General features: G+C 42.6%; 1 protein-coding gene across 1 annotated transcript in view; it reads left to right on the forward strand.

The window, feature by feature from the left end:
* upb1 (ureidopropionase, beta) overlaps positions 1-25,856 on the forward strand; it is a 435,926-nt gene extending 410,070 nt beyond the window's left edge. Inside the window, exons 9-10 of the mRNA XM_060930788.1 lie at positions 25,390-25,544; positions 25,773-25,856. Coding sequence (XP_060786771.1) covers positions 25,390-25,544; positions 25,773-25,856 — 239 coding nt within the window. The remainder of the gene's footprint in view (positions 1-25,389; positions 25,545-25,772) is intronic.
* The last annotated feature ends 286 nt before the right edge of the window (positions 25,857-26,142 follow it).

Consider the following 26,142-nt stretch of genomic DNA (forward strand, 5'->3'; position numbering starts at 1 on the left):
ACGAAGAAGAGAGCAGTGTCACCCCGCGCATGTGTGTGTATGTTTACGTGTTGAGCGGTCATTGAAAAGTATCAAAATAAAAAGAACACACCTGTTCTGAAGCCTGGTTCCAGTTTCTCTGTTTCCCTAAAAGTCTGGGAACTGTTACACTGGTGCTGAAAACCGGGCCTGAGGAACAAGTGCCACCATGGGATCCGAACCAATCCGAGAGCTCCTCCAAATGCTCACTGATGACCTCCAGTGCCAGCAGCATGCCATCGTCACACTGTCTGGCAATCAGGGCCGGTGCTTCCAGAGTTTGCTCGAAGCCCAGTCAGAGGACCGGCAGGTGATACGAAGCTCAATCCAGTCTGTGGGTGCTCCAGCCACCATTCCTGCAGCCAGTATACCCGTCCAGTTGGTGAAGATGGGACCGCAGGATGACCCCAATGCCTTCATTGAGCTGTTCAAGCGTGTCACATCAAGCGTGTCAAGCTCATGGCCAACCTCACAGTGGGCGGCCCGCCTACTGCCTCTCCTGTCAATCCCAGCTTGTGACTTGACAGCTCCCAACTACCAACATGCTGGAGTACCCCCACCTGAAGTGAGCCATCCTTCAGCAGGTCGGCTGTGGCCCAGAAGAGCAGTGCCAGTGCTTCCGGTCACTGGCTTACAGTGAAGGTGGCTGGCCGTTCGTGTTCGCCCAGCAGCTCCAGGATGCCTACTGACAGTGGATGCTGGCCAGTGACTGCGACATCAAATCCATCATTGAGTGAGTGACACTGGAGCAGTTCGTTGCCCAGCTGCCAAGCAGGATGTCAGCGTGGATCCGGTGTCATTGAATGACATCGCTGGAGGAGGTGATCCGACTGGCCAAAGATCATCTGACAGCACTTCTGGGAGCAGGCCCTGTGACCACTTCCTCTCTCTCTCTCCCTCACTTTCACTTTCTCCTTCTCCCCCTACCTATCCTTGCCCATCCCCTACCCTAGCCCCATGGAAACAAGGGCCAATCCCCCTGAAACCTACTCGTGTCTTTCCTTGTGTTTCTACTCTCCCTTCTCCTTCTGTGCTGCCATTAACCCCCTCTCCCTCTCCACAGATGAACTCATTCATGCCCACCAGAACCAAGAGCGAGCCCGGGCAGGTCTGTAGGTGCAGAGGGAAGGTGGGGAATCAGTGCTTCTGTAAGGAGGTGGGGATACTGATTCGCATCTCCAATGCAACTCAGGCTTCCCCTGCTTGAGCAGGGGCGTACTGGATAGTCATGAGTATTGAAGGGGGTACACATCAGACTTTGGTGGATTTGGGTTGTAATCAGACCTCCATACATCAATGCAGGGCACTGGAAAATGCATGTTTGGTGAAGATGTGCAGGGTGTTCAATGCAAATATCCGCTAATGCCCATCGTGATTCACTTCTGGGGAGAAAAACATAGCGTAGAGGCTACGATTAGTCCAAGCCTCACTCACTCGCTAATCCTGGGAACTGATTGGCCAGGGTTTAAAACATTAATGAAACAGATAGTAGTGGGTGGGTCCTGCAGTAGCACATCACGTGGGGATCTTGCCGCAATGTTAGCTGGGGAGGCGGTCCCAGGACCGTCCATGTCAGCATTGTGTCATGATGACACAGAGAGTGGGGAGAGCACTCCTCCCTCTCTGGGGAATCCTTTAGGGGACTTCCCATTGGAGCAAGCACATGATGAATCTCTGAGACACACTTTTGACCAAGTGAAAGTAATTGATGGCCAAATCTTCCAGCCTAATATTGTTGTGCTTTCCTTCCTGTACTTTTGCATTAATAAGGACAGGCTGTATTGAGTGACTCAGACTAAAGAAAAGATGACACAGTTGTTGGTCCCAGAGAACCACAGGGAACTTGTATTCCATGCAGCTCATCATAATCCTATGATTGGGCATTTGTGGCAGGACAAAATGCTAAATCGTCTCATGGCCTGTTTCTATTGGCCAGGGATTTGCGCTGATGTCCATAGATGGCATGTCACGAATGCCAGCTAGTAAATCCAGCCGTCACACCATTGCGCCCATTGCCATTGATGGAGATCCCATTTGAGAAAATTGGCATGGATCTCATCAGGCCATTAGATTGATCTGCACATGGGTATCACTTTATACTAGTCATAGTGGATTATGCAACACGATATCCGGAAGCAGTGCCATGCCACAATATCTCGGCCCGCAGTGTTGCAGAGGCACTCTTCCACATTATCTCCTGAGTTGGGATTCCAAAAGAAATCCTGCCTGATCAAGGCAGTACTTTTATGTCACACACACTGTGCAAATTGTATGAATTATTGGGGATTAAATCAATTTGTACTAATGTTTATTATCTGCAAATGGGCGGGCTGGTCGAACAATTTAACCAAACACTTAAGAACATGATTTGTAAGTTCATTCATGGGGATGCTAAAAATTGGGACAGGTGGCTCGACCCTCTGTTGCTCACAGTGCGCGAGGTCCCAAAAGTCTCCACCGGGTTTCCTCATTTGAATTGTTGTATGGGTGCAAGCCCCATGGTGTCTTAGACATCATGAGAGAAAATTGAGAGGAGGGACCTTCTCAAAGCAAAAATAAAATTCAATACGTTCTTGACCTGAGAGCAAAACTCCTGAGTCACATAACCCAGGAGAATTTGCTACAGGCCCAAGAATGCCAGGCTCGCCTGTACAACACGGGCATGGTTAAGGGAATTTGCACTGGGAGATAAAGTCCTCATGTTACTGCCCACTTCAAGTTCAAAACTGCTTCCCAAGTGGCAAGGGCTCTTTGAGGTCACATGGCAAATTGGGGAGGTCGACTATTAGGTCAAACAGCCAGGTAGGGGTGACATGTCAAATCTACCACCTCAATCTCCTAAAACTGTGGAGAGAGGAGGTTCCTGTGGCTTTGGTGATGGTAGTTCCAGAGAGGGCAGAGCTAGGACTAGAGGTAAGTCTAAAAAGTGTGGCCCAATTCACCCCGGTCCCCTGTGGAGACCACCTTTCACCATCCCAGAGAGCACAGGTAATTAGGTTGCAGGAGGAATTCTCCGATGTGTTCTCGCCCCTCCCTGGTTGCACTAACCTCATAGAACACCACATTGAGACTCCCCCAGGGGTGCTGATGCACAGCCGCCCGTATCAGCTCCCCGAACACAAGAAAAATGTGATTCAGGATTAACTTCAGGCTATGTTTAAAATGGGAGTAATTGAGGAGTCGCACAGCGACTGGAGCAGCCCGGTGGTCTTGGTTGCCAAGACTGATGGGTCGGTCCAGTTCTGTGTAGACTATAGAAAAGTCAACATGGTGTCTAAATTTGATGCATATCCGATGCCTTGCATTGATGAACTGCTCAATCAGTTAGGTGTGGCTCGCTTTTACTCGACACTGGATTTAACAAAGGGATACTGGCAGATCCCCTTGACTCCATTATCCCATGAGAAACTTTTCCACTCTGTTTGGCTTACACTAATTTGTCACCTTTTTTTCAGGTTGTTTGGGGCTCCAGCGACATTTCAGCATCTCATGGACCAAATTTTCTGTCCCGACAATGCATATGCAGCGGCCTACTTAGATGACAGTCATTTATAGTAATGATTGGGAGTGGCATTTACAGCATCTTAGGGCGGTTCTGAGATCACTGAGGCTCACAGCAAACCCAAAGAAGTGTGCAATTGGATGGGTGGAAGTATGGTATCTGGGCTTCCACTTGGGTCATGGGCAGGTGTGTCCCCAAACTGATAAGACTGCAGTGATTGTGGCCTGCCTTCAACCCAAGACCAAAAAGGGGGTGAGGCGGTTCCTGGGGCTGGCTGGCTATTATAGGCAGTTTGTGCCTAACCTTTTGGATGTCTCCAGCCTGCTGACTGACCTCACTAAAAAGGGGGTGCCAGATCCAGTCCAGGGGATGGAGCCGTGCCAACCGGCTTTTTGCTCAAGTAAAGGCAGTTTTGCGTGGGGGCCCGCTGTTGCATTCTCCTGACTTTTCCTTTTGTTTTGCAGACTAATGTATTGGACAGAGAGCTTGGGGCCATTTTGTCCCAGGTGGTGGATGGGGAGGAGCATCCGGTGCTTTACATCAGCCACAAGCTCTCCACACAAGAGTCAAAGTACAGCACGATAGAGAATGAGTGTCTGGCCATCAAGCGGGCGATTCTCACTCTCCAGTACTACCTGCTAGGATGCCCAGTCACCCTCTGTTCTGACCATGTCCTACTCCAGTGGCTCCACCACATGTAGAATGCCAATGTGCCGACCACTTGTTAGTATCTGGCCCTTCAACTTTTTAAATTTGAGGTGGTCCACAGGCCGGGGGCGCAGGTGGTGGTGGCAGATTACCTTTCCTGCCGAGGGAGGCAGTCAGCTGCAGGCCTGATGGCTTCCCGGCCTGAGTCGGGCAGTGGGGGTATGTGGCAGCGGGGGCATAGTCGAACGTCAGCTGTGAATGGTGAGGAGGCAGGTTGAACCACCAGGTAACGTGATGAAGTGGACCTGTGTCAAATTATTAGATGTCTATTAACCTGTATCTCTGTGTGTCTTTCAGACAGTCAGAAATGAGGGAGAGAGCAGCATCACCCCGTTTGTGTGTGTGGATGTTTACATGTTGAACTGCCACTGAAAAGTGTCAAAATAAAAAGGACCTGTTTTGAAGCCTGCTTCCAGTTCCTCTGTTCCCCCAAAAGTCTGAGAATTGTTACACATGGTTTATAAGATTTTGACTGACAATTTCAGTAAAAACAACCAGGGACGGGTGGTGTAGTGGTTAGCGCTGTCGCCTCATAGCAAGAAGGTCCGGGTTCGAGCCCCGTGGCCGATGAGGGCCTTTCTGTGCGGAGTTTGCATGTTCTCTCCGTGTCCGCGTGGGTTTCCTCTGGGTGCTCCGGTTTCCCCCACAGTCCAAAGACATGCAAGTTAGGTTAACTGGTGACTCTAAATTGACCATAGGTGTGAATGTGAGTGTGAATGGTTGTCTGTGTCTATGTGTCAGCCCTGTGATGACCTGGCGACTTGTCCAGGGTGTACCCATCCTTTCGCCCGTAGTCAGCTGGGATAGGCTCCAGCTTGCCTGCGACCCTGTAGAACAGGATAAAGCGGCTACAGATAATGAGATGAGACAACCAGGGACAAAACATTCACTGTCATTTACATCACAACACATATTTTAAGGAAAAAAAAAACTGCAAATGATATACATTTAAACTGTTTTCCAAATTTAGAATTCATTTTTCATGAGAGTTAGAATACATGTAAGTGACTATAAAAACACAGTGTCTTGAAAAAGTATTCATCCCCCCCCCCGGCGCTTGTCCTGTTTTGCTGCATTACAAGCTGGAATTAAAATGAATTTTTGTGGGGTGAGTACAGTGGTGTAGTCTACGTGATACGCAGGTATACGCCGTATGCCCACTGGAAAAGCTCAGCGATTTCCGTATACTCACTGAAGAGCTCAGTGATTTGCGTATGCGCATACGCCTACTAAAAAATATATTCGTTATTTGAACTGGCCAAACCAACGTCAACATTGTCAGATGAATGTTCCACAGTTCCATTCCTAGATGCCTGTGTCCACCAAACGCGCTTTAGCGCCTATTCAATTCAAATCCTATGGGCTTCATTTATTAGACGCTGACAGAGCCTGACTCAGCACTCAAGGCGTTGCGAGTTGATCCAAGAGCAGAGAATTGACCCTTCCGGGAGCTCCGCCCCCCATAGCAACTGTTGCTATGTCAGACCCCTTCTCAGTAAACGTCATTCATACAGAAGAGGAAATTGCGCGCGCAGCCTGGACCCAAAAAAGACTCCGCGACGGTAGAGACGAGAAGAAATATTTGGAAGAAATGCCTAGTTGTTGTGTTGTCGGGTGTCAGAATCGTAGCAGTGATGGGGTTAAAATGTTCAGAATTCCAGCAGGATCTCCCATTCCAAAAAAATCACCGACGTCTATGGCTACAAGCCATCAAACGTGTAGACTGGGATGAAAGCACTATCAAAAATGCGCGGGTTTGCAGCGCCCACTTCATCACAGGTAAGATCAGGCTATTTATTAAATCTTTCTTTTTTATTCTTTCTAGTCTTCGTTTATTGATGTAGCAAAATACTTTGGTAACATTTGTCTGATTAGCTGGGTCATAGTTACACAATGTAATGAATATTGTTAGCATGTTAACTTAGCTTTGCATGCAATTTTGTTTGTAGGAGAGGTCTCGCTTGACTCAAGCAGTCCAGATTTTGTGCCATCATTATTTGTGTATGCCGAAAATCACAATTTTAAAGCAGGGATGGAAAGGTAAAATTGTGTGCCCTCACTCTAAATGCCAACTTACGTTGACTGCTCTAACCTAGCTCCCGCCCCGTTCAGTTTCATTTCTGCTCTCTGCCTCTCGCTTTTTACGCAGCTCTGATTTCTCTTAGCTGCACTCTTTACACTATCATTGTGGATATGTTGGATGATGTAGGCACGAAGTTTTTCGTGGGTGTACACTGAAGTCTTGTCAATAAGGTACGAGTATATATCTGGCCATTGTATACCAGGGAACTTACTAACATCGTCCATCCACTTTTTAATTAAATGTGGATCCGGTAGGCGATGTCCACTTGTTAGAGTTAACTTATTTATGTAGCATTCTCGATCTTGTAACGACAATTGTTTTGCCTAATCTGACAGCTCATAATGCCGGTCTATGGGCAGCGCCATTGTTTCTGAGTCCAGGCTGCGCGCGCATCCTAGCAACGGTCGGTTTGTTTACAAACATGTGAAGGGGTCTAGCATACAGGTCGTATAAAGCTACGTAGTTTGATGCCTGTTGCCTTTGACTTGTTGCTAAGCAACAGTGCTTATTCAGTCATGACAGACCACACGGCATTATCTAGCATTCAATCAAGTTTGCGAAATCATGAAACGAAAACAAACGACACTATTTCAGTGTTTTCAGAAGTGTCCTCAGCCATCACTCTGCAACACAACCAAGGAGGCAATGCAGACCTCAAATGCCAGAATATAAAAACACCTGGAAAGTCCTGTAGACCTTTTTTGCAGGGCTTGTGGACTAACACACTGAAGGACATTGCGTATTTGTTAATTAAATTATTTTTTTCTTCTTTGAAGCAAACATTTGTTTTAGCACATCTAGGATGTTTTCTTGTTCATTTAAGCTGATGTGCTGAATAGATGAGAAATAAGAAATGCATTTAATATGTTAAAATATATTATTGTGTGATATGTGTTTAATTTACGTCAATATGTCAAATTTTCTTGATACATCAAAAATAAAAAAAACAATGATGGAAAAGCCCACTTATCTTAAGTTGAATGGTGAATCAAAATTTTATAAATTTTGTACATTTAAACCACATTTGTTTTGCATACAGTAGATCTGTACACAAAACCAGTTTCAAGATGCATATTACTATGCATTAGGCAGTGATGGTGCTCATGAGGTGTTGCTTTCAGGTTATCGGACAGTTACGAGATGGATGAGTACAAGTATAACAGTATAGCCACAACACACACACGTGTGTGTGTGTGTGTGTGTGTGTGTATATAATTTTTTTTCCCTTGGGGGGGGGGGTGGCAAGCACTGAGTATACCCACTGCAAAAAAGTAGACTACACCACTGGGTGAGTACCGTTTGATTTGCAGAACATACCTACCACTTTAAAGCTGAAAATTGTTTTTTATTGTGACACAAACAATAACCAAGATGCAAAAACAGAAATCTGGAGTGTGCATAGGTATTCACCCCCTTTCATATGAAACACCTAAATAAGAGCTGGTCCAACCAATTCACTTCATAAGGCACATAATTAGTTGATTAAGATCCCCCTGTGTGCAAAGTGTCACATGATCTGTCACATGATGTCTGTATAAATCAACCTGTTCTGGAAGGACCCTGACTCTGCAACATACTAAGCAAGCAACATGAAAACCAAGGAGCACTCCAAACAGGTCAGAGACAAAGTTGTGGAGAAGTATAGATCAGAGTTGGGTTATAAAAAAATATCACAAACTTTGAATATCCCAGGGAGCACCATTAAATCCATTATAGCAAAATGGAAAGAATATGGCACCACTACAAACCTGACAAGAGAAGACTGCTCACCAAAACTCACAGACCGGGCAAGCAGGCCATTAATCAGAGATGCAACAATCCACAGCGGTGATGGGAGTATCTCTCCATAGGACCACTTTAAGCCGTACACTCTACAGAGTGGGGCTTTATCGAAGAGTGGCCAGAAAAAAGCCATTGCTGAAGAAAACATGTTTGGAGTTTGCCCAACAGCATGTGGCAGACTCCCCAGACACATGGAAGAGCATTTTCTGGTCAAATGAGACAAAAATTTAACTTTTTTGATTTTGAGCAAAAATTGAACATGGGAAATGCCATGTGTGGTGCAAACCCAACACCTTAAGAACATCATCCCTACAATGAAGCATAGTGGTGGCAGCATCATGCTGTGGGGATGTTTTTCATCTGCAGGGACAGGAAAGCTGGTCAGGACTGAAGGAAAGATGGATGGCACAAAATACAGGGCAATTCTGGAGGAAAATCTGTTTGAGTCAGCCAGAGGTTTGAGACTGGGACAAAGGTTCCCGGTCTAGCAGGACAATGGCCCTAACCATACCACTAAAGCTACACTGGAGTAGTTTAAAGGGAAACATTTAAATGTCTTGGAATGGCCTAATCAAAGCCCAGATCTCAATTCAATTGAAAATCTGTGGCATAACTTGAAGATTGCTGTACACCAACACAACCCATCTAACTTGAAGGAGTTTGAGCAGTTTTGCCTTGAGTAATGGGCAAAAATCCCAGTGGCTAGATGTGTTAAACTAATAGAGACATACCCCAAGAGACTTGCAGTTGTAATTGCAGAAAAAGGTGGCTCTACAAAGTATTGACTTTGGGGATAAATACCTATCCACACTCCAGATTTCTTTTTTTTTTATTGTTTGTGTCACAATAAAAAAAAATGCACCTTTAAAGTGGTAGGCATGTTGTGTAAATCAAATGTTGCTAACCCCCCCCCCCCACCAAAAAAAAAATCCATTTTATTTCCAGCTTGTAATGTGACAAAACAGGACAAACACCAAGGAGGATGAATACTTTTGCAAGACACTGTAACTATGGACCTCTGCAAAATGAATTTCTGATGATGGAAAACACAACTCACAACATTTTGCAATGTTGAGTAATAATAAATTTCATTCATGACCTTGAATGATTTATTATGTGGTATGATTTGTTATTCATAGGCATGGCTATTGAAACATAATCAAACATAATGAGTTATATTCTGTTATCTCCAAATACTGAACATAAATTGAAATGTGGTGGAAATAATTTTATTTATGACATTGAGAAAAATGGGGAAAAAATGACAATATTCCTCCATCATGCAAATGTGCCCGTTATCATACTTTGTTACAAGGCAAATTAATGAAACTAGGAAGAATGTTAAAAGTGTGGTTTGTGAGAATTAATTTCTTAAAAGTTGACAAGACCAAAAGTGCCCAGAGTTGAAGAAACACCCATATTTTAAAAATCTCCTTCTCACCCCCGGTGGGGGGGTGGTATCCATGTCATCCTCAAGCTCGGGTCCTCTACCAGAGGCCTGGGAGTTTGAGGGTTCTGTGCAGTATCTTCGATGTTCCTAGTACTGCGCTCTTCTGGACTGAGGCTTCAGATGTTGTTCCTGGGATTTGCTGGAGCCACTCTCCCAGTTTGGGGGTTACTGCCCCAAGTGCCCCCACTACCACGGGGACCACGCAACCCTTGACCTTCCACATCCGTTCCAGCTGCTCTTTCAACCCTTGATACTTCTCAAGTTTCTCATGTTCCTTCTTTCTGATGTTGGTGTCAGCTGGGATCGCCACATCTATCACCACCACCCTCTTCTGCTCTTTGTCCACCATCACTATGTCCGGTTGGTTAGCCAGGATCTGTTTGTCAGTCTGGAAGCTGAAGTCCCACAGAACCTTGGCCCTGTTGTTCTCAGCCACCTTCTGTGGTATGACCCATTGGGACTTGGGTACTTCTATTCCATACTGGTTGCAGATGTTCCTATATACTATCCCAGCCACTTGGTTGTGCCTCTCCATATATGCTGATCCAGCTAGCATCTTACACCCTGCTACTATGTGCTGGACTGTTTCAGGGGCTTCTTTGCACAGTCTGCATCTTGGGTCTGATCTACTCTGGTAGATCCTGGCCTCTATGGCTCTTGTGCTTATGGCCTGTTCTTGTGCTGCCATGATTAGTGCCTCTGTGCTGTCTGTCAGTCCTGCATTATCCAGCCACTGGTAGAATTTCTTGATATCAGCCACTTCCTCTATGTGACGGTGGTACATGCCATGTAGGGGTTTGTCCCTCCAGGTTGTCTGTTCCTCCTCTGTGCTCTCATCAGGGTTCTGCTGCCTGCACTTAGCAGTTCATCCTTTGGGGCCATCTTTCTGATGTATTCTCAGATTTTCGATGTTTCATCCTGGACCGTGGTCTTGACGCTCACTAGCCCTCGGCCTCCCTCTTTCCGCTTAGTGTATAGTCTCTGGGTGCTGGACTTGGGGTGGAACCCTCCATGCATGGTGAGGAGCTTTCTAGTCTTGATATCTGTGGTTTCTATCTCCTCCTTTGGCCAGTTTATGATACCAGCAGGGTATCTGATGACTGGTAGTGCATACATGTTGATGGCTCGGACCCTGTTCTTACCATTCAGCTGACTTTTCAGGACCTGCCTTACTCTCTGAAGGTATTTGGCTGTGGTTGACTTCCTTGTGGCCTCTTCATGGTTTCCATTAGCCTGTGGGATGCCAAGGTACTTGTAGCTGTCTTGGATATCCCCTCAGTCCAGATCATCTTGCCTCTCTTTGAGATCATCCGGCCACACTTGTCCAATCTGAATGACATCCCTATGTCATCACTGTAGATCTGGGTGGTGTGGATCAGCGAGTCTATTTCTCGCTCGTTCCTGGCATACAGCTTGATGTCATCCATGTAGAGCAGGTGGCTGATTGTTGCCCCACTACGGAATCGGTACCCGTAGCCGCTCTTCGTGATGATCCGACTGAGGGGGTTCAGGCCTATGCAGAACAGCAGTGGTGATAGCGCATCTCCTTGGTATATGCCGCACTTGATGTTGACTTGGGCAATGGGTTTTGAGTTGGCCTCTAGGGTTGTCTTCCATTGAGTTCTGGATGAAGGTCCTTAGGTTCCTGTTGATCTTATACAGTTCCAGGTCCTTCATGATTAGGACTGTCCTGCCATGGTGGATTCCATCCCTCAGCAGCTGGTTCATCTGTGCTGCTAGGCGTTCATGGAGTGCAGTTAGCTTCTTCAGCCAGTACGTATGGATCATATCGGGAGCTGTACTGTCCAGCTCTTCATCTTTGACACTCTTTCTTGGATGTCTACTGGTTCTTGGTCTGGGAGGTTGCTGTGGTCAGCTCTAACCATTGGGCATCAGTGTTGTGTGATGCCTTTCTTTCCCATATGTCTTTCCAGTATTTTTCCACCTCAGCTCTTGGTGGGTTTGACTGGTTGTTGTTCCCCTGCCACTGAGAGTACACCTTGGAGCTGGAGAACAGCTTGTTTATTCTCCTGGCCTCTCCCTCCTTGGTGTATCTCTTCAACCGGGTGGCCAGAGCTGTTAGTCACTGTTTGGCAGTTTCGAGTGCCTCTGGTATGGAGAGTGAGTTGTACTTCCTGGGTGCCTTTATTCACCATGTTCTCTTACTGACTTCTCTCCATGCTGCCTTTATCTTGGCCTCTAATCGTCTCTTCCATGGTGGATACTGTTTGTTATGTCCCGAGCCCACCTTGTGTCCAAGCATCTCCATGATTACTGTTGCTGTACTGTGTATCAGCTTGTTGGTCTCAGTGATGGTTCTTGTGGAGATCTTCAAAGCAACTCAGCTTCGGGATGTTGGAACACTGGGCTAATAGATGTTTCTTTGTTAGCCTTGATTGTGGGTTTCGAAGTATCCAATGGTATATGTATAGTAGCATTCCAGCAAATCCGTATTTTCTGTCCTCGTCCATCGATGTCTTGTTCCAGTTGCCCTGGTTCCCTAGCAGACCTTGTTGACCCGGGCGACGTCTGAGCCGACTCTATCAGTTATGTCTTCACTCATTCCTGAGGTAGGCTGATATATCATGAGGGGTCTTGCCTAAGGACCCTTACTGGATGATGTTTTGCCCCGACCGGGATTCGAACCCCAATCTCCCGCATTGTAGTCAGTGAGCATTACCACTGTACTATCCAGCTGATATATCATGGGCGATTGCTCTAAGACAACGAAGGAGGCTCAGCCTCCTCTAAAAATGACGAACATCGTGTAGGATGAATTGCGCTGGGCTTATGTTATAGCCGACCTTATAACATTGCTATTTCAGATCCAGAATCATAGAAATATATGTGCTCAACCCAACTACAGTGCGAAATCATTCCGTTATAACTTTCCCCAGTTCGCCGAATGTGTGCGTGAGTTTTTCCCCCTCGTGACAGCGCGATGCAGCCCAGCCTCAGTGGACTGGGAGCTATGTGCTTGTCAATCTCAAAATGCAAGACGATTATTGGACAAATACTGCGAAAACACCCGCCCACGGAGTCTCACGAACTCCCAGCCTCAATGGACTTCAACGGCATTTGGGAGCTATGCGCTTTTCAATCTCAAAATGCAAGACGGTTATTGGACAAATACTGCGAAAATGCCCGCCCACGGACTCCGAGCCTCACATGGGAGGGACATGGCAGTTTCCGCGAGGAGACTGGTGATTGGTGAAAGCGGCCGGATATTTTCTTTGATTGACAGCTCGTTTCAACTATAGACAGGCAGCGGACAGTGTTGCCAGATTGGGCAATTTTAAGTACATTTTGGCGGGTTTTGAACATATTTTGGGCTGGATAACGTCAGCAGTATCTGGCAACATCAGTTCAGTCCCATGCGGATTCGCAAGTGCTGTGGTGTATTGTAAGAGATCAGCTTACATTTCAATTTCATTCATTACATACGGTTTCTACCAGCTTTTTTAGTTTGTATATATTTTCATTGTAAATAAAGTGTAAATATAGTGTTGTCAAGTTTGCTATCTTAGTTCCAGAAATTTCGTTTATTTGAGTGACTGAACTTGAACTTGAGGGGGCTAGTCAGCTAGCAAGAAAGCTGTGCACGGATGCCAAGCATTGCTGATTTAATTTTGGCGAAGCCATTTGCCAGTCTTCCTTTCGAGGAAAAAATTAAAATTAAAGAGCAGGGTAGACCAACGCCTCAAACTGACTTGGTGAAAAAGGTAGGGAATAATACTCGTTCCTTTCAGCTCTCCTGGTACAAGAAAGTGAATTGGCTAACAGCAAGTGACCCACATCAACAACAGTAAATAGGCTACTTTAGTAATATGTCATGGATGGACCAAAAATATAGAATCTATTTAAAATGTTTATGCTGAGTATATTATATTGGAATATATGTTTTTCTGGATATGAATTAAACACCGCTACAATTTGGAAAACATTTTTAAACAAAAACACAGCCAAGGTCAATTTTTAAACAACATGCCACAATTTTAAAATATAAAATGTTAAAATATACCCCGCCCCAACACCACCATCATGTATATTGGACAGTAGGCTAATGGGCCAAAAGAACCTGTTATTTCACAGTTTGTGACCCTGCCAACAATCAGCCAGATCAGAGGCAACACTCTAAAAAATGACACCATGTCTGAACTTAAACAATTGAGGTAACAATTTGCATCGGTCTTTTTAAGTATTCCCAACAAAGCAATTATTCAGTTCCGCTGACTCTTTTTTTAAAGTATGCTAAACTTAATTTCAGTTGACTTCTAAAAGCTTAGGTAGGTTGCACGAACTTAATTTTCCAAGTGCCAACTCAATTTGTTAACAAATTACTTAACAAATTTGAAAAAACTTAACAAATTGAGTTGGCACTTGGAAAATTAAGTTCGTGCAACCTACCTAAGCTTTTAGAAGTCAACTGAAATTAAGTTTAGCATACTTTAAAAAAAGAGTCAGCGGAACTGAATAATTGCTTTGTTGGGAATACTTAAAAAGACCGATGCAAATTGTTACCTCAATTGTTTAAGTTCAGACATGGTGTCATTTTTTAGAGTGAAGAGTATGGGCAAAATTGATGTGTTTTTTCTTTTAAAATCTAGAAATATCGTAACCGACCAGCCTCCCCTGTTTGAAAGATTACCAGCCGCCACTGTGATATATATATATATATATATATATATATATATATATATATATATATATATATAAACTTTATTTACAGACTCAGGGTCCAAAATTGTACATACAAGAAACAACCACTTACATTATAATATGTTCATATATATACACACACACACATTAAAAAAGAAATCAGATTGAGGATACATACAATTGACTCTTCCAGTATTTCCAAATGTCAGAACAGTATTGGGTGTCACTTTCCTTAATACTAGTCAAACATATTATGATGGCATTTCTTGATACTGTTGTGGGTGCAATCAGTTAATTATTGATATTAAGTGATCAATCTCGTTAAATCAGTCTCATTAAATTTTGAAGGTTAATTAAAATGAATCAATCCCATTGAATCGTTTAATTTGACTCGTTTGAATTGAATCATACCATAGAATCACTCTCATTTGAAGTGAATCGTTCAATGAATCGTTTAGTGAATCATTTAGTGAATCATACCATTAATCCTGGTGCTTAATAATAAGTTACCAAACAGCTAAATTATGGTATATTTCCAAATTATTACGATCACTTACCATATTACATAACATATATGCACCCTTTTGAATTCGAGGGAGACTGGGGACTTCATATTGTTCACACAAATAAACACAGTTTGTTTAATAAATGAATTTATTATAACAAAGATAAAAATAATAAACCAATATATACAAGCAGTGAGGTGTGTATATACATGTGTGGTGTGTGTGTGTATGGCCTAGCTTGTTGCTAGCTAAACAAAAGAATGTTATCTAAACAGAACAAAGGATTAGCTCTGTGTTTAGCCTTGTGTTGCTAGTGAGAGTTTGCTAAAGGCCCTATGGCCTAGCTAAAGTGTGTTTGTTAGGCCTGGTGAGGCCTACTGAGCACGTGTTGCTAAAGACAAGGGTATTAGCCGTAGCTAACTAAAAGCTAGCTTGTGGATTTCTAGCTGAGGTGTGGTTTATCAGGCCTGATGAGCACATGGTGGGCCTTGATTAGCTTTGTGTTGCTAAGCAGACAAAGGGAAGCTATCTAAAGTGCATCAGGCCTGGTCAGGCCTGTTGAGCACATGTTCTCAGTAACAAAAAGATTCCACACTCATAACATTACCAAACTCACTGAAATCTTGAGATCAAGATGTATGATAAGGAAATTAGTGTTAGTCAGAATAAGAGAGAGAGAAGCATGCGCAGCCTATCTATTAAACAATTGAGAGAACATAGAACCAAAATAAATCAAACACGCTGCGTGTCTGACAGTGTAACAGATAAACCTGGGTTTAAATTCACACTATTTCAATAAAAGCAAATTCCTTAGACTATCCTAATTATGCCCAAATGCCAAAATCTTACTTAATCCTGCCTTTAGCAAGATATGAAGAACTATTTGCCGGTGTAGTTTCAGGCCTCGCCGTGGGAGCACGTGAGCTGTTCGGGATGGAGGTGTAGAAAACTTTCAGGTCCAGCGGAGCACTTGGGTGGTTCCCGTGGAAAGCAGAGGATTCTTGGTCCGAACCTCAGCGTTCGTGAGGAAAAGTCTCTGATCAGAATCAGATGCACAGCGCTTTTGAGTTAAAAAGGATTCAATCGCTTCTTAACTTTTAACTGCCTGGGCTGCAGTCGTGACGTCACTTCTAATGCAAGTAAACCGGTTGTAACTCAGGTTGAGTTTAAAGATCGCGCGACTCTAGAGTTTACCTTTGCCAAGGGTAAGAAGCAAAATCGCGCTGAGTGATGGATCTTGCAAGAAAGAAGACGTCTTTTTGAGTGGAGAGCGCCTCTTTATACGTCCAGATTCATCGGAAGCCAGACGTGAGAGACAAAGATGGTGGAGCTTCCGCTTGGATTTATGCGTGCATGGCAGACTGACGTAGGTGATCCCGCCCACGCGTGACGTAGGTCACACGGAAGTTGCCTGGGAATTGTAGTTCTGACACAAGATGGCGGCATGATACCTACACTGTTAACCTACACATGTACAGTATTGTTCTAAAGAGAGATATTTTGACATCATTGGTACACATATAAAATTTACGTGCCAGCATATTCGCTTGAGCATACAGTTTGCAACATTGACGCTGAATGTCATCATCATCACATGAATCATTTCTAAGAATATGACCCAAGTATTTTACTTTAGTTACAATTGTCAGCTCAGTGTCATGTAAATAAAAAGAAGGGACGTATAGTTTTTGATCCTCCTTAGTCCTGGCAATCATGACAACACTCTTTTTTGAGTTATATTTGATGTCATACTCCATCCCATACTCTGAACAGGCTCTGAGCAATTGCTGGAGACCAGCACTGTAGGGTGATAGGACAACTAAGTCATCAGCATACAATAGATGATTAACAAGCTTATCCCCAACCATACATCCAGTCTTACAATCTTTTAGTTTCTTGGACAGGTCATCCACATATAGATTAAAAAGAACAGGAGAAAGAATTCCACCTTGCCTGACACCATTGGTAACAAGGAAAGGGCTAGAACATGCATCGCCCCGTCTGACCTGCATGGTTTGATGGGAATACCAGTAATGCAGGACACGTATCAAGTATAAAGGAACCCCTCGTTCAAATAGTTTTAGAAACAACTTTCCATGATTGACACGGTCAAACGCCTTAGACGCATCTAAAAAACACAAATATTGTAGAGTTCTTCTTCTTATATTTTGATATAAGCTCTTTTAATGCATAGATACACAAATCTGTTCCATGTTTATGTTTAAAACCAAATTGATTGTCAGTTGTTACCACATGTACTTGGAGCCTCTCCAAAAGGATCCGCTCTAACACCTTGGATATAATACTAGCTAATGCATTGGGTCTATAGTTGTCTATACTAGATGCTTTACAAGTTTTATCTTTAATAACTGGTACCAACAGTACAGATAACAAGGAGTCAGGTAGTATGCCATGTGCTAACAGGCCGGAGAAACACAAAGCAAGTAGCACTGAGAGTCTATAACTGGCATACTTCACATGCTCAGCAGTGATTAGGTCAGGACCACTGGCTTTATTCACTGCCAGCTTCCCAATCACATCACACACCTCATCTGGTCTAACAACCATACCATCATCATAAGCGACATCATCTACTTTAAAAGCAGCACTCTCAACACAGTTAAAAATTTCCCCGAAATGCTTCACCCACAGCTCAACAATATTCTCATCCCCAGATACACCATTAACAGTAGATGGAAGAGGCATCTTGCTGTTGTTAATAACTTTAACTTCTTTCCAGAATTCCTGGACATCATTCTGCTGAAATTTTCTAGCCATGGAGTTTGCCCTTATCATCTGCTCATTTCTTTTCACATAACGTACAGCATATTTAAACCTGGCATTAGTGGCCTTCTTGTGCTGAAACTCTGGGCCTTGTCTGACTTTCCCAGCAGCTACCCAGTTTCATAGAGCTTTTTTAGCCTCAGAATGGAGATCCAATACATATTCATTCCAACCAGGCCTGATCTTTTGTCTTTTCTTTTCTTGAATAAAACGCTTACCATCATTAATCAAACAATTTACTATATTTTCATACATATTAAATAAGTTACTCTGGTGTTCCTGATTTTTACAGTTAATATCACAAGAGAATACTACATGGGGTATACAAACACTGCTAAGGCTTTTATCAGTTAATGCATTATATTTCCAAAGGTCATATTCAGAGAGCTTAGCCCAATCTATTTTGCTACATGTATGTTGGCGCCTATTATGGCTAGACAGTTCCGGTAGACAACTGAGGTTTAATAACATAGAGACAGGTATATGGTCTGATATAGCCGTACCATACAGAATCTCAGCCTCAGATATACACTCATGGGCATCAGCTGTGCATATACAGTGGTCCAACCAGGATGTTGTATGCCATGCTTCACTAACATATGTATAGCTATTCTCAGGCAGCAGCACTTTACTTGAAAGTACTAATTTACTATTTTGACAAAAGAGCTGTAGATGTTGTCCAAATAGGGACTTATCATCCGAGATGTCAGCATTCAGATCACCCATAACAAATATGCATGTACATTCACTTTCCTTAATAAAAGAGCTGATGAATGCTAGTCTGTTGAGAAATTCATTTTCATTCTGGTTGCATTCATAGGGAGTGTAAACATTTAAAATAATAAACTCATTTGTATCATAGGCAACCTTGATCGCTATAGCCCAGTCAACATCTAAACGCTTCACACTTATAAGTGAGTCATATTTATTTTGCCAGAATATGGCCACACCGCCAGGTATTCTGCCCCGTATTATCCCCAAACTTAAATCAGTTGTAGACTCCCCTGCCCCATAGAAGTCATTATGCACAGAATTAAGTTTGTCGAGATCTTGTTTGGGCAGTAGAGTCTCTTGTATGCATAAAATGTCCGCGCTGTCAAAGAGTTGGTCAATCACAATGCGTCGCGCTTTGTCACTATCACGCTGTCCTAAGCGCAGGCCATGCACGTTATATGACACAACTTTCATGATTACAGTCCAGCCTTGACCACTGCAGATGCCCCGGCCTCAGACACGCTATTGCTCCTTGCCACCCCAAGAGTTTTTAAATCCACTGTCTTTCGTGCTTCATAGAAGTGGCGCACAAAAATTCCCTCAGGCCAGAGCTCCGGCTCATACATTTCATCAACCTTTTCGCATTCCGCAGTAATTTTGAAAGAGCTATATCGCTTTTGAACACTGTCAATCTTTTGGCAAGTCACATCACGATGTAGTTTGTCTTTCAGACAAGTCAATTTTTCCGAATCTACATCAGGAGAAAACCTTGAAGCAAAGACACTCTTTTATTTATATATATATATATATATATATATATATATATATATATATATATATATATATATATATCCCCAATTTAACACAACAAATAAAAGAGTTTTTTTATTTAGGAAGCTTGTGAAATGCCTCCTGAAATCAGTGTATTAATAACACCACTGATGTGTTCGAACCACATTAACTAACATGGCGACCCTTGTCTGGAATGGGGTTCAACTCTCTGCTGTGTCCTGGCTTATTAAAATGGCTAAATTATTATGTAAATTTTAACATTTCCCAGCTACACCATACAACATGCCACACAAAATCACTTGCTGAGGTATTGGTAATCACAAATATTACTGTTAAATTCATGTGTGTGTCTTCAGAGAATATAAACATTTAGTCATGATTCTAAATAAAACGACAAGAAAAAGGAGAACCTTTTAACCTTTTAACATTGCCTTTCCTTTACATGTGCATGCAAAAAAGTTAAGAGTTTTAAACAATGAAAGTATCAGTTTTTGTGCATCAACTACAAGGAAACAGTTTAGGTGTAAATCATATTGCTCAAATTCTAAACATTTTGTGCAATTTAATCTTTATGAGTGAATGTGTAATGAACTAAAACCCCTCTTGTATGCCACATCACACTGCCCTAAAAAAAATCAAAATTTTTGATATACAAAATAATCTAAGTAATGTTACTTACATTATTTTATATATCAAAAATTTAGATTTTCAACCATGCTTACATCATGCAGACTAAATTCTGTATGCATGTATTAAATTATCTAGTTTTGCATGTAACAAGGAAAATCATCAGGTTTTAGACTCACCCAGGGTACCTGCACTGAAAAATAAACATAGGCTAGAAAGGTTATACATTTTGCACAAATGCATTTTGACTACCCTGCATTGTTACATTGTTTCACACAAAGCAGTGCTTTAAAATTCTTTTATATACCCACACACTTAAGTTCCACTTCAGGGTGCAGCCATATTGCCATTTTGTGGGCAGTGGCAAAGGTCAGCATGAAGCAGAATTGTTGATAGGTTAATTGTATTTTGATTGGCTCGCTGCTCCCGAAACCACAATGTTGCCGGATGGACAAAACATTGTTGAAAAAATCGCGGGGTGCAAAGCCTCTGGTTGCAAAAATAATAAACGGGATAATAAGGGAAATAATTTTTTGTGTTCCATTGCAGACAATCAAGCAACATAAACAATTTGCTAAACAGTGGCTACAAACTTTGGAACAGGTCACACTTTAGAAACACTCTTCGTTGGTAGAAATTCTGTTGTTTGCAAGGATCATTTTGAGCCCTATTGCTTTGAAAGGAATCTACAGGACGAGCTCTTTGGTCACATTAGACTCAAACTCTATGCTGTACCAACAATATTCTGACATCATCCATGGAAAAGGGACTCAGGCCATGCAAACCAATCTGCTAGAAGAAATGTGAGAAAGGCATAACATTTAGTTTATTAGTTCACATGTAATATAAGTTAGAGAGGCTGTTAAGTCTAAATCTAGGCCTAGGTCAAAAAAGCTGCCTTACTTAAAAAAATGAATATAATAATAATAATAATAATAATAATAATAATAATAATAATAATAAACTGTGTTGATTTGTTGTCAAACTTTCAGTGTCAATTTATAAATTCACACTCGGCTTCAAGCTGTCACTCACCTATATTTAGATTGTATAAACTAGTGTGGCACTTTGCATGTCTATACCTGTATTCAAACATGTAATAAATAAATATATAGCCTTTATATCTAGTATGGACACACATATATAGACCCCTTGCACATGATGTCATGCATCACGTGATAATTTCTCCTGGGAGACAACCACACACCATCTTTCCTGTAAGCAAGACTCAATCTGTCTTAAATATTGTTCAGTTTTGCACGGTTTTTGGATGTTCCAATCATTCAAATAGAGAAAAAGATAAAAGGTATTACCGTCTCCCTGGAACTTTATCTTGAACTTCTGATTGTGGTTTGGGAGCTTGACTTCGGCATTTCTTTAGAGAGGAAATATCTCTGATCTGGGAGTAGGAGATTTTTTTTCACAGTAGTAGGAAGAACCCAGTTTGCCTTTTTATCTGTAACTGTCAGTGAATCCCTTCATTTCACTCCAGCTTTGATAGCTCACAACAACAATGCAATGTGAGAATAGTTCTCTCCAAGGCCTGCCATACAATCACAATGTGCAGCCACAATCTTGCCATTTTTTTCACTCACAATCCATGGAGTTAAATGTTTTTCGGTCATTCTTTGTGAGTGGTTAACCTGGAATATAATATAGGTTGTATTCAGTCACTTGACTTTTGCTTGTGAGTTTACTTCTGGTAAATGAAGTGGTGGTCAGGCAAACCAATTTGGTCACCATTATGCAAAGAGTTAGTGAAACCATCTCCGACTATTTTCACAGTATAGAGGACAATGCACAGTCAAAATACCGTCAGAAAGTTGCTCTTTGTGAAGGGATAGATCCTTACATGTTAACAAAGAAGGATACTTCCTATGAGTTGGAAAATTATCCATCTGTTGATTTCCCCAACATCTCAAACTACCTGGTACTGCAGACATCATTCTAAAGGACACACAGAGGAAAACCTGGAAGAGCATGGAGGCATACACCTTTTTATATGTGGCTGGGTTAAAGATTTGGGGATCAAGACCCTACAAGATAAATTCTATATCGTTTATGTCTGAGTAAGCAGAAGTTTCTGGGCTTTTTGTATGTGTCTTTACAGTGGTTGCTCGGACGCTACAAGTTTTAGTATCGGGTGTGAACCAACCACAGCCACTCAATTTTTAATCCTCCCTGCTCTTCTCTTCTAGCAAATGATACGTTTTAAAAAAAAAAAAAATTAAAACAGAGAAAATGCAGTGAGAAGGTACATTCCAGCATATGTGTAGGTAACGCTAGGCCACAAATCTACATCAGAATCAGAAAAAGCTTTATTGCCAAGTAATTGTAACTACAAGGAATTTTGCTTGGAGTTAAGGTGCTCAATAAATAAATGCTAAATAAAGACAGTCTATTCTAATAAAGGAGCTACATAAGAATGGTCTATTCTAAGATATTAAGAAATAGGAACTAAATAAACAAGACAAAAGAAGATAAAATAAATAAACAACTGTGCAGGTAAACAAATGTACAAATTAGGTAAACAATAAGAAAATAAACAAATGTGCAAATCAGGTAAACAACTGGGGCAGAGTAAATGGGGTCACTGGTCTTGTTTATTGAGGTGGGGGGGCAGAATGGGTCAGGAGTCTGAGGTATGGTACTGGCGGGGGGGGGCAGAGTAAGTGGGGGTCACTAGTCATGTTTATGAGACCAGCAGCAGTAGGAAAGAAACTGTTTCTGTGGCATGAGGTTTTGGTCTTGATGGACCACAGCCTCCTGCCGGAGGGGAGTGTCTCAAAGAGTTTATGTCTGGGGTGGGAGGGATCAGCCACAATCTTTCCTGCCTGCCTCAGTGTCCTGTAGGCTAACAGGTCCTCAAGTGAAGGCAGGCTGCAGTCGATCACCTTCTCTGCCAAGCGAATGATACCCTGCAGTCTACCCTTGTCCCTGGCAGAGGCGGCAGCATACCAGATGGTGATGGAGGAGGTGATGATGGACTTAATGATGGCTGTGTAGAAGTGCACCATCATTGTTTTTGGCAGATTGAACTTCTTTAACTGCCGCAGGAAGTATATCCTTTGCTGTGTTTTTGAGATGAGGGAGCTGATGTTCAGTTCCCACTTCAGGTCCTAGGTGATTATGGTGCCCAGGAAGCAGAAGGACTCCACAATGTCCACTGGTGAGCCACACATTTGGGGGGGGGGGCTGGGTTCTTACTGAAGTCCACAATCATTTCCACTGTTTTTGCAGTATTTAGCTCCAGGTTGTTTTGGCTGCACCAGGTTTTGGCTGCACCCAGCCTCCTTGCTCCACTTCAACTCTTTAAACCTGTCCCTGTCCCCACTCTTGAATGCCTCCTCCTTCTGCCGTCTCATCTGTCTGAGTCCAGCTGTAAACCAGGGCTTGTCGTTGTTATAACTCACCCTGGTGCAAATTGGTATACAGTTGTCCTCACAGAAGCTGATGTATGAAGTCACTGTACTCAACTAAACTGTTTGTGGCAGTCCTGAAAATGTCCAAGTCTGTTGAGTCCAGACATGCCTGAAGGTCCTCCACAGCCTCCTTGCTCCACTTCCTTGATGTCCTCACAACAGGCTTGCTAAGCTTTAGCTTCTGTCTGTATGAAGGGATTAGGTGGACCATGACATGGTCAGAGTGGCCCAGTGCAGCGCGAGGGACAGCGTGATAAGCATTGTCTGAGTCATTCCAGTCATTTCAAGGAATTTTGTATGGATCATAACCACTAATAAACTCTAATTTCACGTATATCTATCCTTTGCTTCTTTCTGACATATGGCCCTTTTCCACTACCCTTTTTCAGCTCACTTCAGCTCGCTTCAGCTCACTTCAGCCCGACACGGCTCGCGTTTCGACTACCAAAAACCAGCACGACTCAGCTCGTTTCAGCCCTGCTTAGCCCCTAAAACTCGCACCGTTTTGGAGTGGGGCTGAAGCGAGCCAAGCCGTGCCGACTGAGGTTGGGGGCGTGAGCAGACACTCCCCTGTGCACTGATTGGTGAGGAGGCGTGTCCTCACATGCCCACACACGCCCCGCGAGCACGCTGGGATCTGTAAACACCGCAAACCCGGAAGGAGAATAATTATGAATTACGAGAATTTCTGAAGCCTTATGCGCCTCGCCTCATCTATATGCTCTTGCCAGTATCTGTCCGCGTTGTCGGTGACAACAAGCCACAGCACCAAGACCAGCAACACTAACGACTCCATGGCCCTGTACTACGAACGGAGGTTAACCTACCCAGAAGTAACCCAGGGTTCCCCCGCTAAACCGGGGTTGACAAAACCTGGTTACCTTGTTTGGGGTTAAACAGTACTACGACGCCAGTTATGAAGTTGATTTGTTGAACCTGGTTTAACCTAATCAGGGTTAATGCGCGTTCACGTTAAAGGGGAGGTTATCAGCGCAAATCACCACTGTTCACAATGGCACGCTCGCCGTGCTTCACGGAGGAAGAATGCGCTGTCATAATGCAAAGCTACGAGGAGTTCAAAACAACATTAAGAGCAAAATCTAACACAGCGGCTGCCAATAAGGAGCGGCAAGCATGTTGGCAACGAATTGCCGATCGGGTAAATGCGCAAGTACATTCTCCCTTCTACATGTTCCAGAACAGAAGTATAGGATGAGAGAAAGCTTCATGATCAATCACAAGTCACAGAAAATGGTCCTTCGACGTGGCCCCAGTCATATATAGCTTGTTTAATGTCCGAAAAATCCTGAATAAAATTTGGTATGGTAAATTCATGGAGTTGCCTACATAAGCTGATATGTGCACAGAGTCACATGAATTAGGATGACTGACTGTTCAGTCCCTTTGACTAAGTTGGTGTCGGTCCTGTGAACATTTCAGAGGCAACAGCAGTGCCAAACGCACCTGGTAACAGGTGAAAATGAAATATAAAAACATCATTCATAATGGTAAGTGTGTGTGTGTGTCGTTCTTTTTCTGTAGGGGAGAGCGGGGTAAGATGAGCCAGGGGGTAAGATGAGCCACCCCCTGTTTCTAAGAAACAGTAAACAAATGTGACCATGTGACCACATTCAAAGGGGGGCGGGAAATATGTTTCCATCGGCTACACATAACTTCTAGTGCCATATCAGTGGCTTGACGTCACAGCCCGAGCGTCTCGTATGAGTTGCCCATGTGCAATAAAGCTTGATATGCTTAAGGACTTTTAAGCACTTAAAGCTACTTATGATAGCTAATCAGGTGGCTTCACTTGTGCACATTATTATAGTTAGGACTTGTACTATCAATACTGAGTGCATTTAAATGTTGTACATGTTAAGTGCTGTACCCATTAAATCATGCATTTCACCTCTGGAAGAAAGGAGAAACCTCTCAAAACAAACAACAATTATAAGAACAAGACAAAAAAAGCCACACAAATGAAGAATATGGCAGATTGATGATTTCAGGGGGTCCCTGGCTTGATATAGTTATTGCAAGCAATGGATATATGACCAAATATTAAATGTTAATCTTTTGATATCAAACTCAAATGTCTTCTTTGTATAGCAAAAGCAAAAGGAGGGGACTGTATCATTTTGCTATAATTTAAAAAGTATATATTATATTGATATAAAAAGTATATAGGTCTGTAGATTGATAACACCCCTAGGGAACATTTCTACAGCTCTGTTTCTTCTACAGCTGGAAAGGGCTTTGATTTTGACAGGTGATATCAAGGTTGATTAGAAATCAAAATTTTATGACAAATATGTACTTTATTTTTCCTTCCTCAAAAACAGCCCATCATGACTTTGGTCACTTTTATGGCTCCAGCTACGTGGCTGCACCTGATGGCAGTCGATCACCGTGTCTATCCAGAACCAAAGATGGGTTACTGGTGGCAGAGCTAGACTTGAATCTAAACCGGCAAATTGCAGACAAGTGGAATTTTAAGGTAAGTTTAAAAATATGCCATAGATATGGCCTATAAACACACAGCTAATGTATTTATTGTAGATTTTTTTCTTTAAAATTGAGAAAACAGTTGAAAAATATAAAAAGGCTCAGTTTTTTTTCTCATTAACCCTTACTGTTCAGTTCACATTTTTTTAGTCTGATAAAGGAAACCTATCCTTCCATTATTGTGAATTTCCTGATTGTAAACCTATTTGTTTTTCTGCAGATGACAGGGAGGTATGACTTGTATGCTATGGAGCTCACAAAGGCTGTCCAGCATGCCTTCAAGCCCAATACTGTCAAGGAGTAAATCTGTCTACTTTCTTCCACTGGAAAAAAGTTTTTTTTTTTTCCTTTTTGTGCCTAAATCCAGTTGAGGACTACTTTATTTTAGCAACAGTAATAATTTTTTTTGCGCTTTCATTTGTTATGCCATTGTTAGCTACCAAAGAACATAATTAAACAAAATATATAACCTATTCTTCATTAGAAATTTGTATTGTTGATTTATACACAATATTTTCTATATAATCTTTTATTAAAAATTAAAGTTCCAGTATGAAATTAACTCTTATTTAACAACTAAATTTAAAACA

The sequence above is a fragment of the Neoarius graeffei genome, chromosome 10 (assembly GCF_027579695.1).
Source record: "Neoarius graeffei isolate fNeoGra1 chromosome 10, fNeoGra1.pri, whole genome shotgun sequence".
NCBI classification, from domain to species: Eukaryota; Metazoa; Chordata; class Actinopteri; order Siluriformes; family Ariidae; genus Neoarius; species Neoarius graeffei.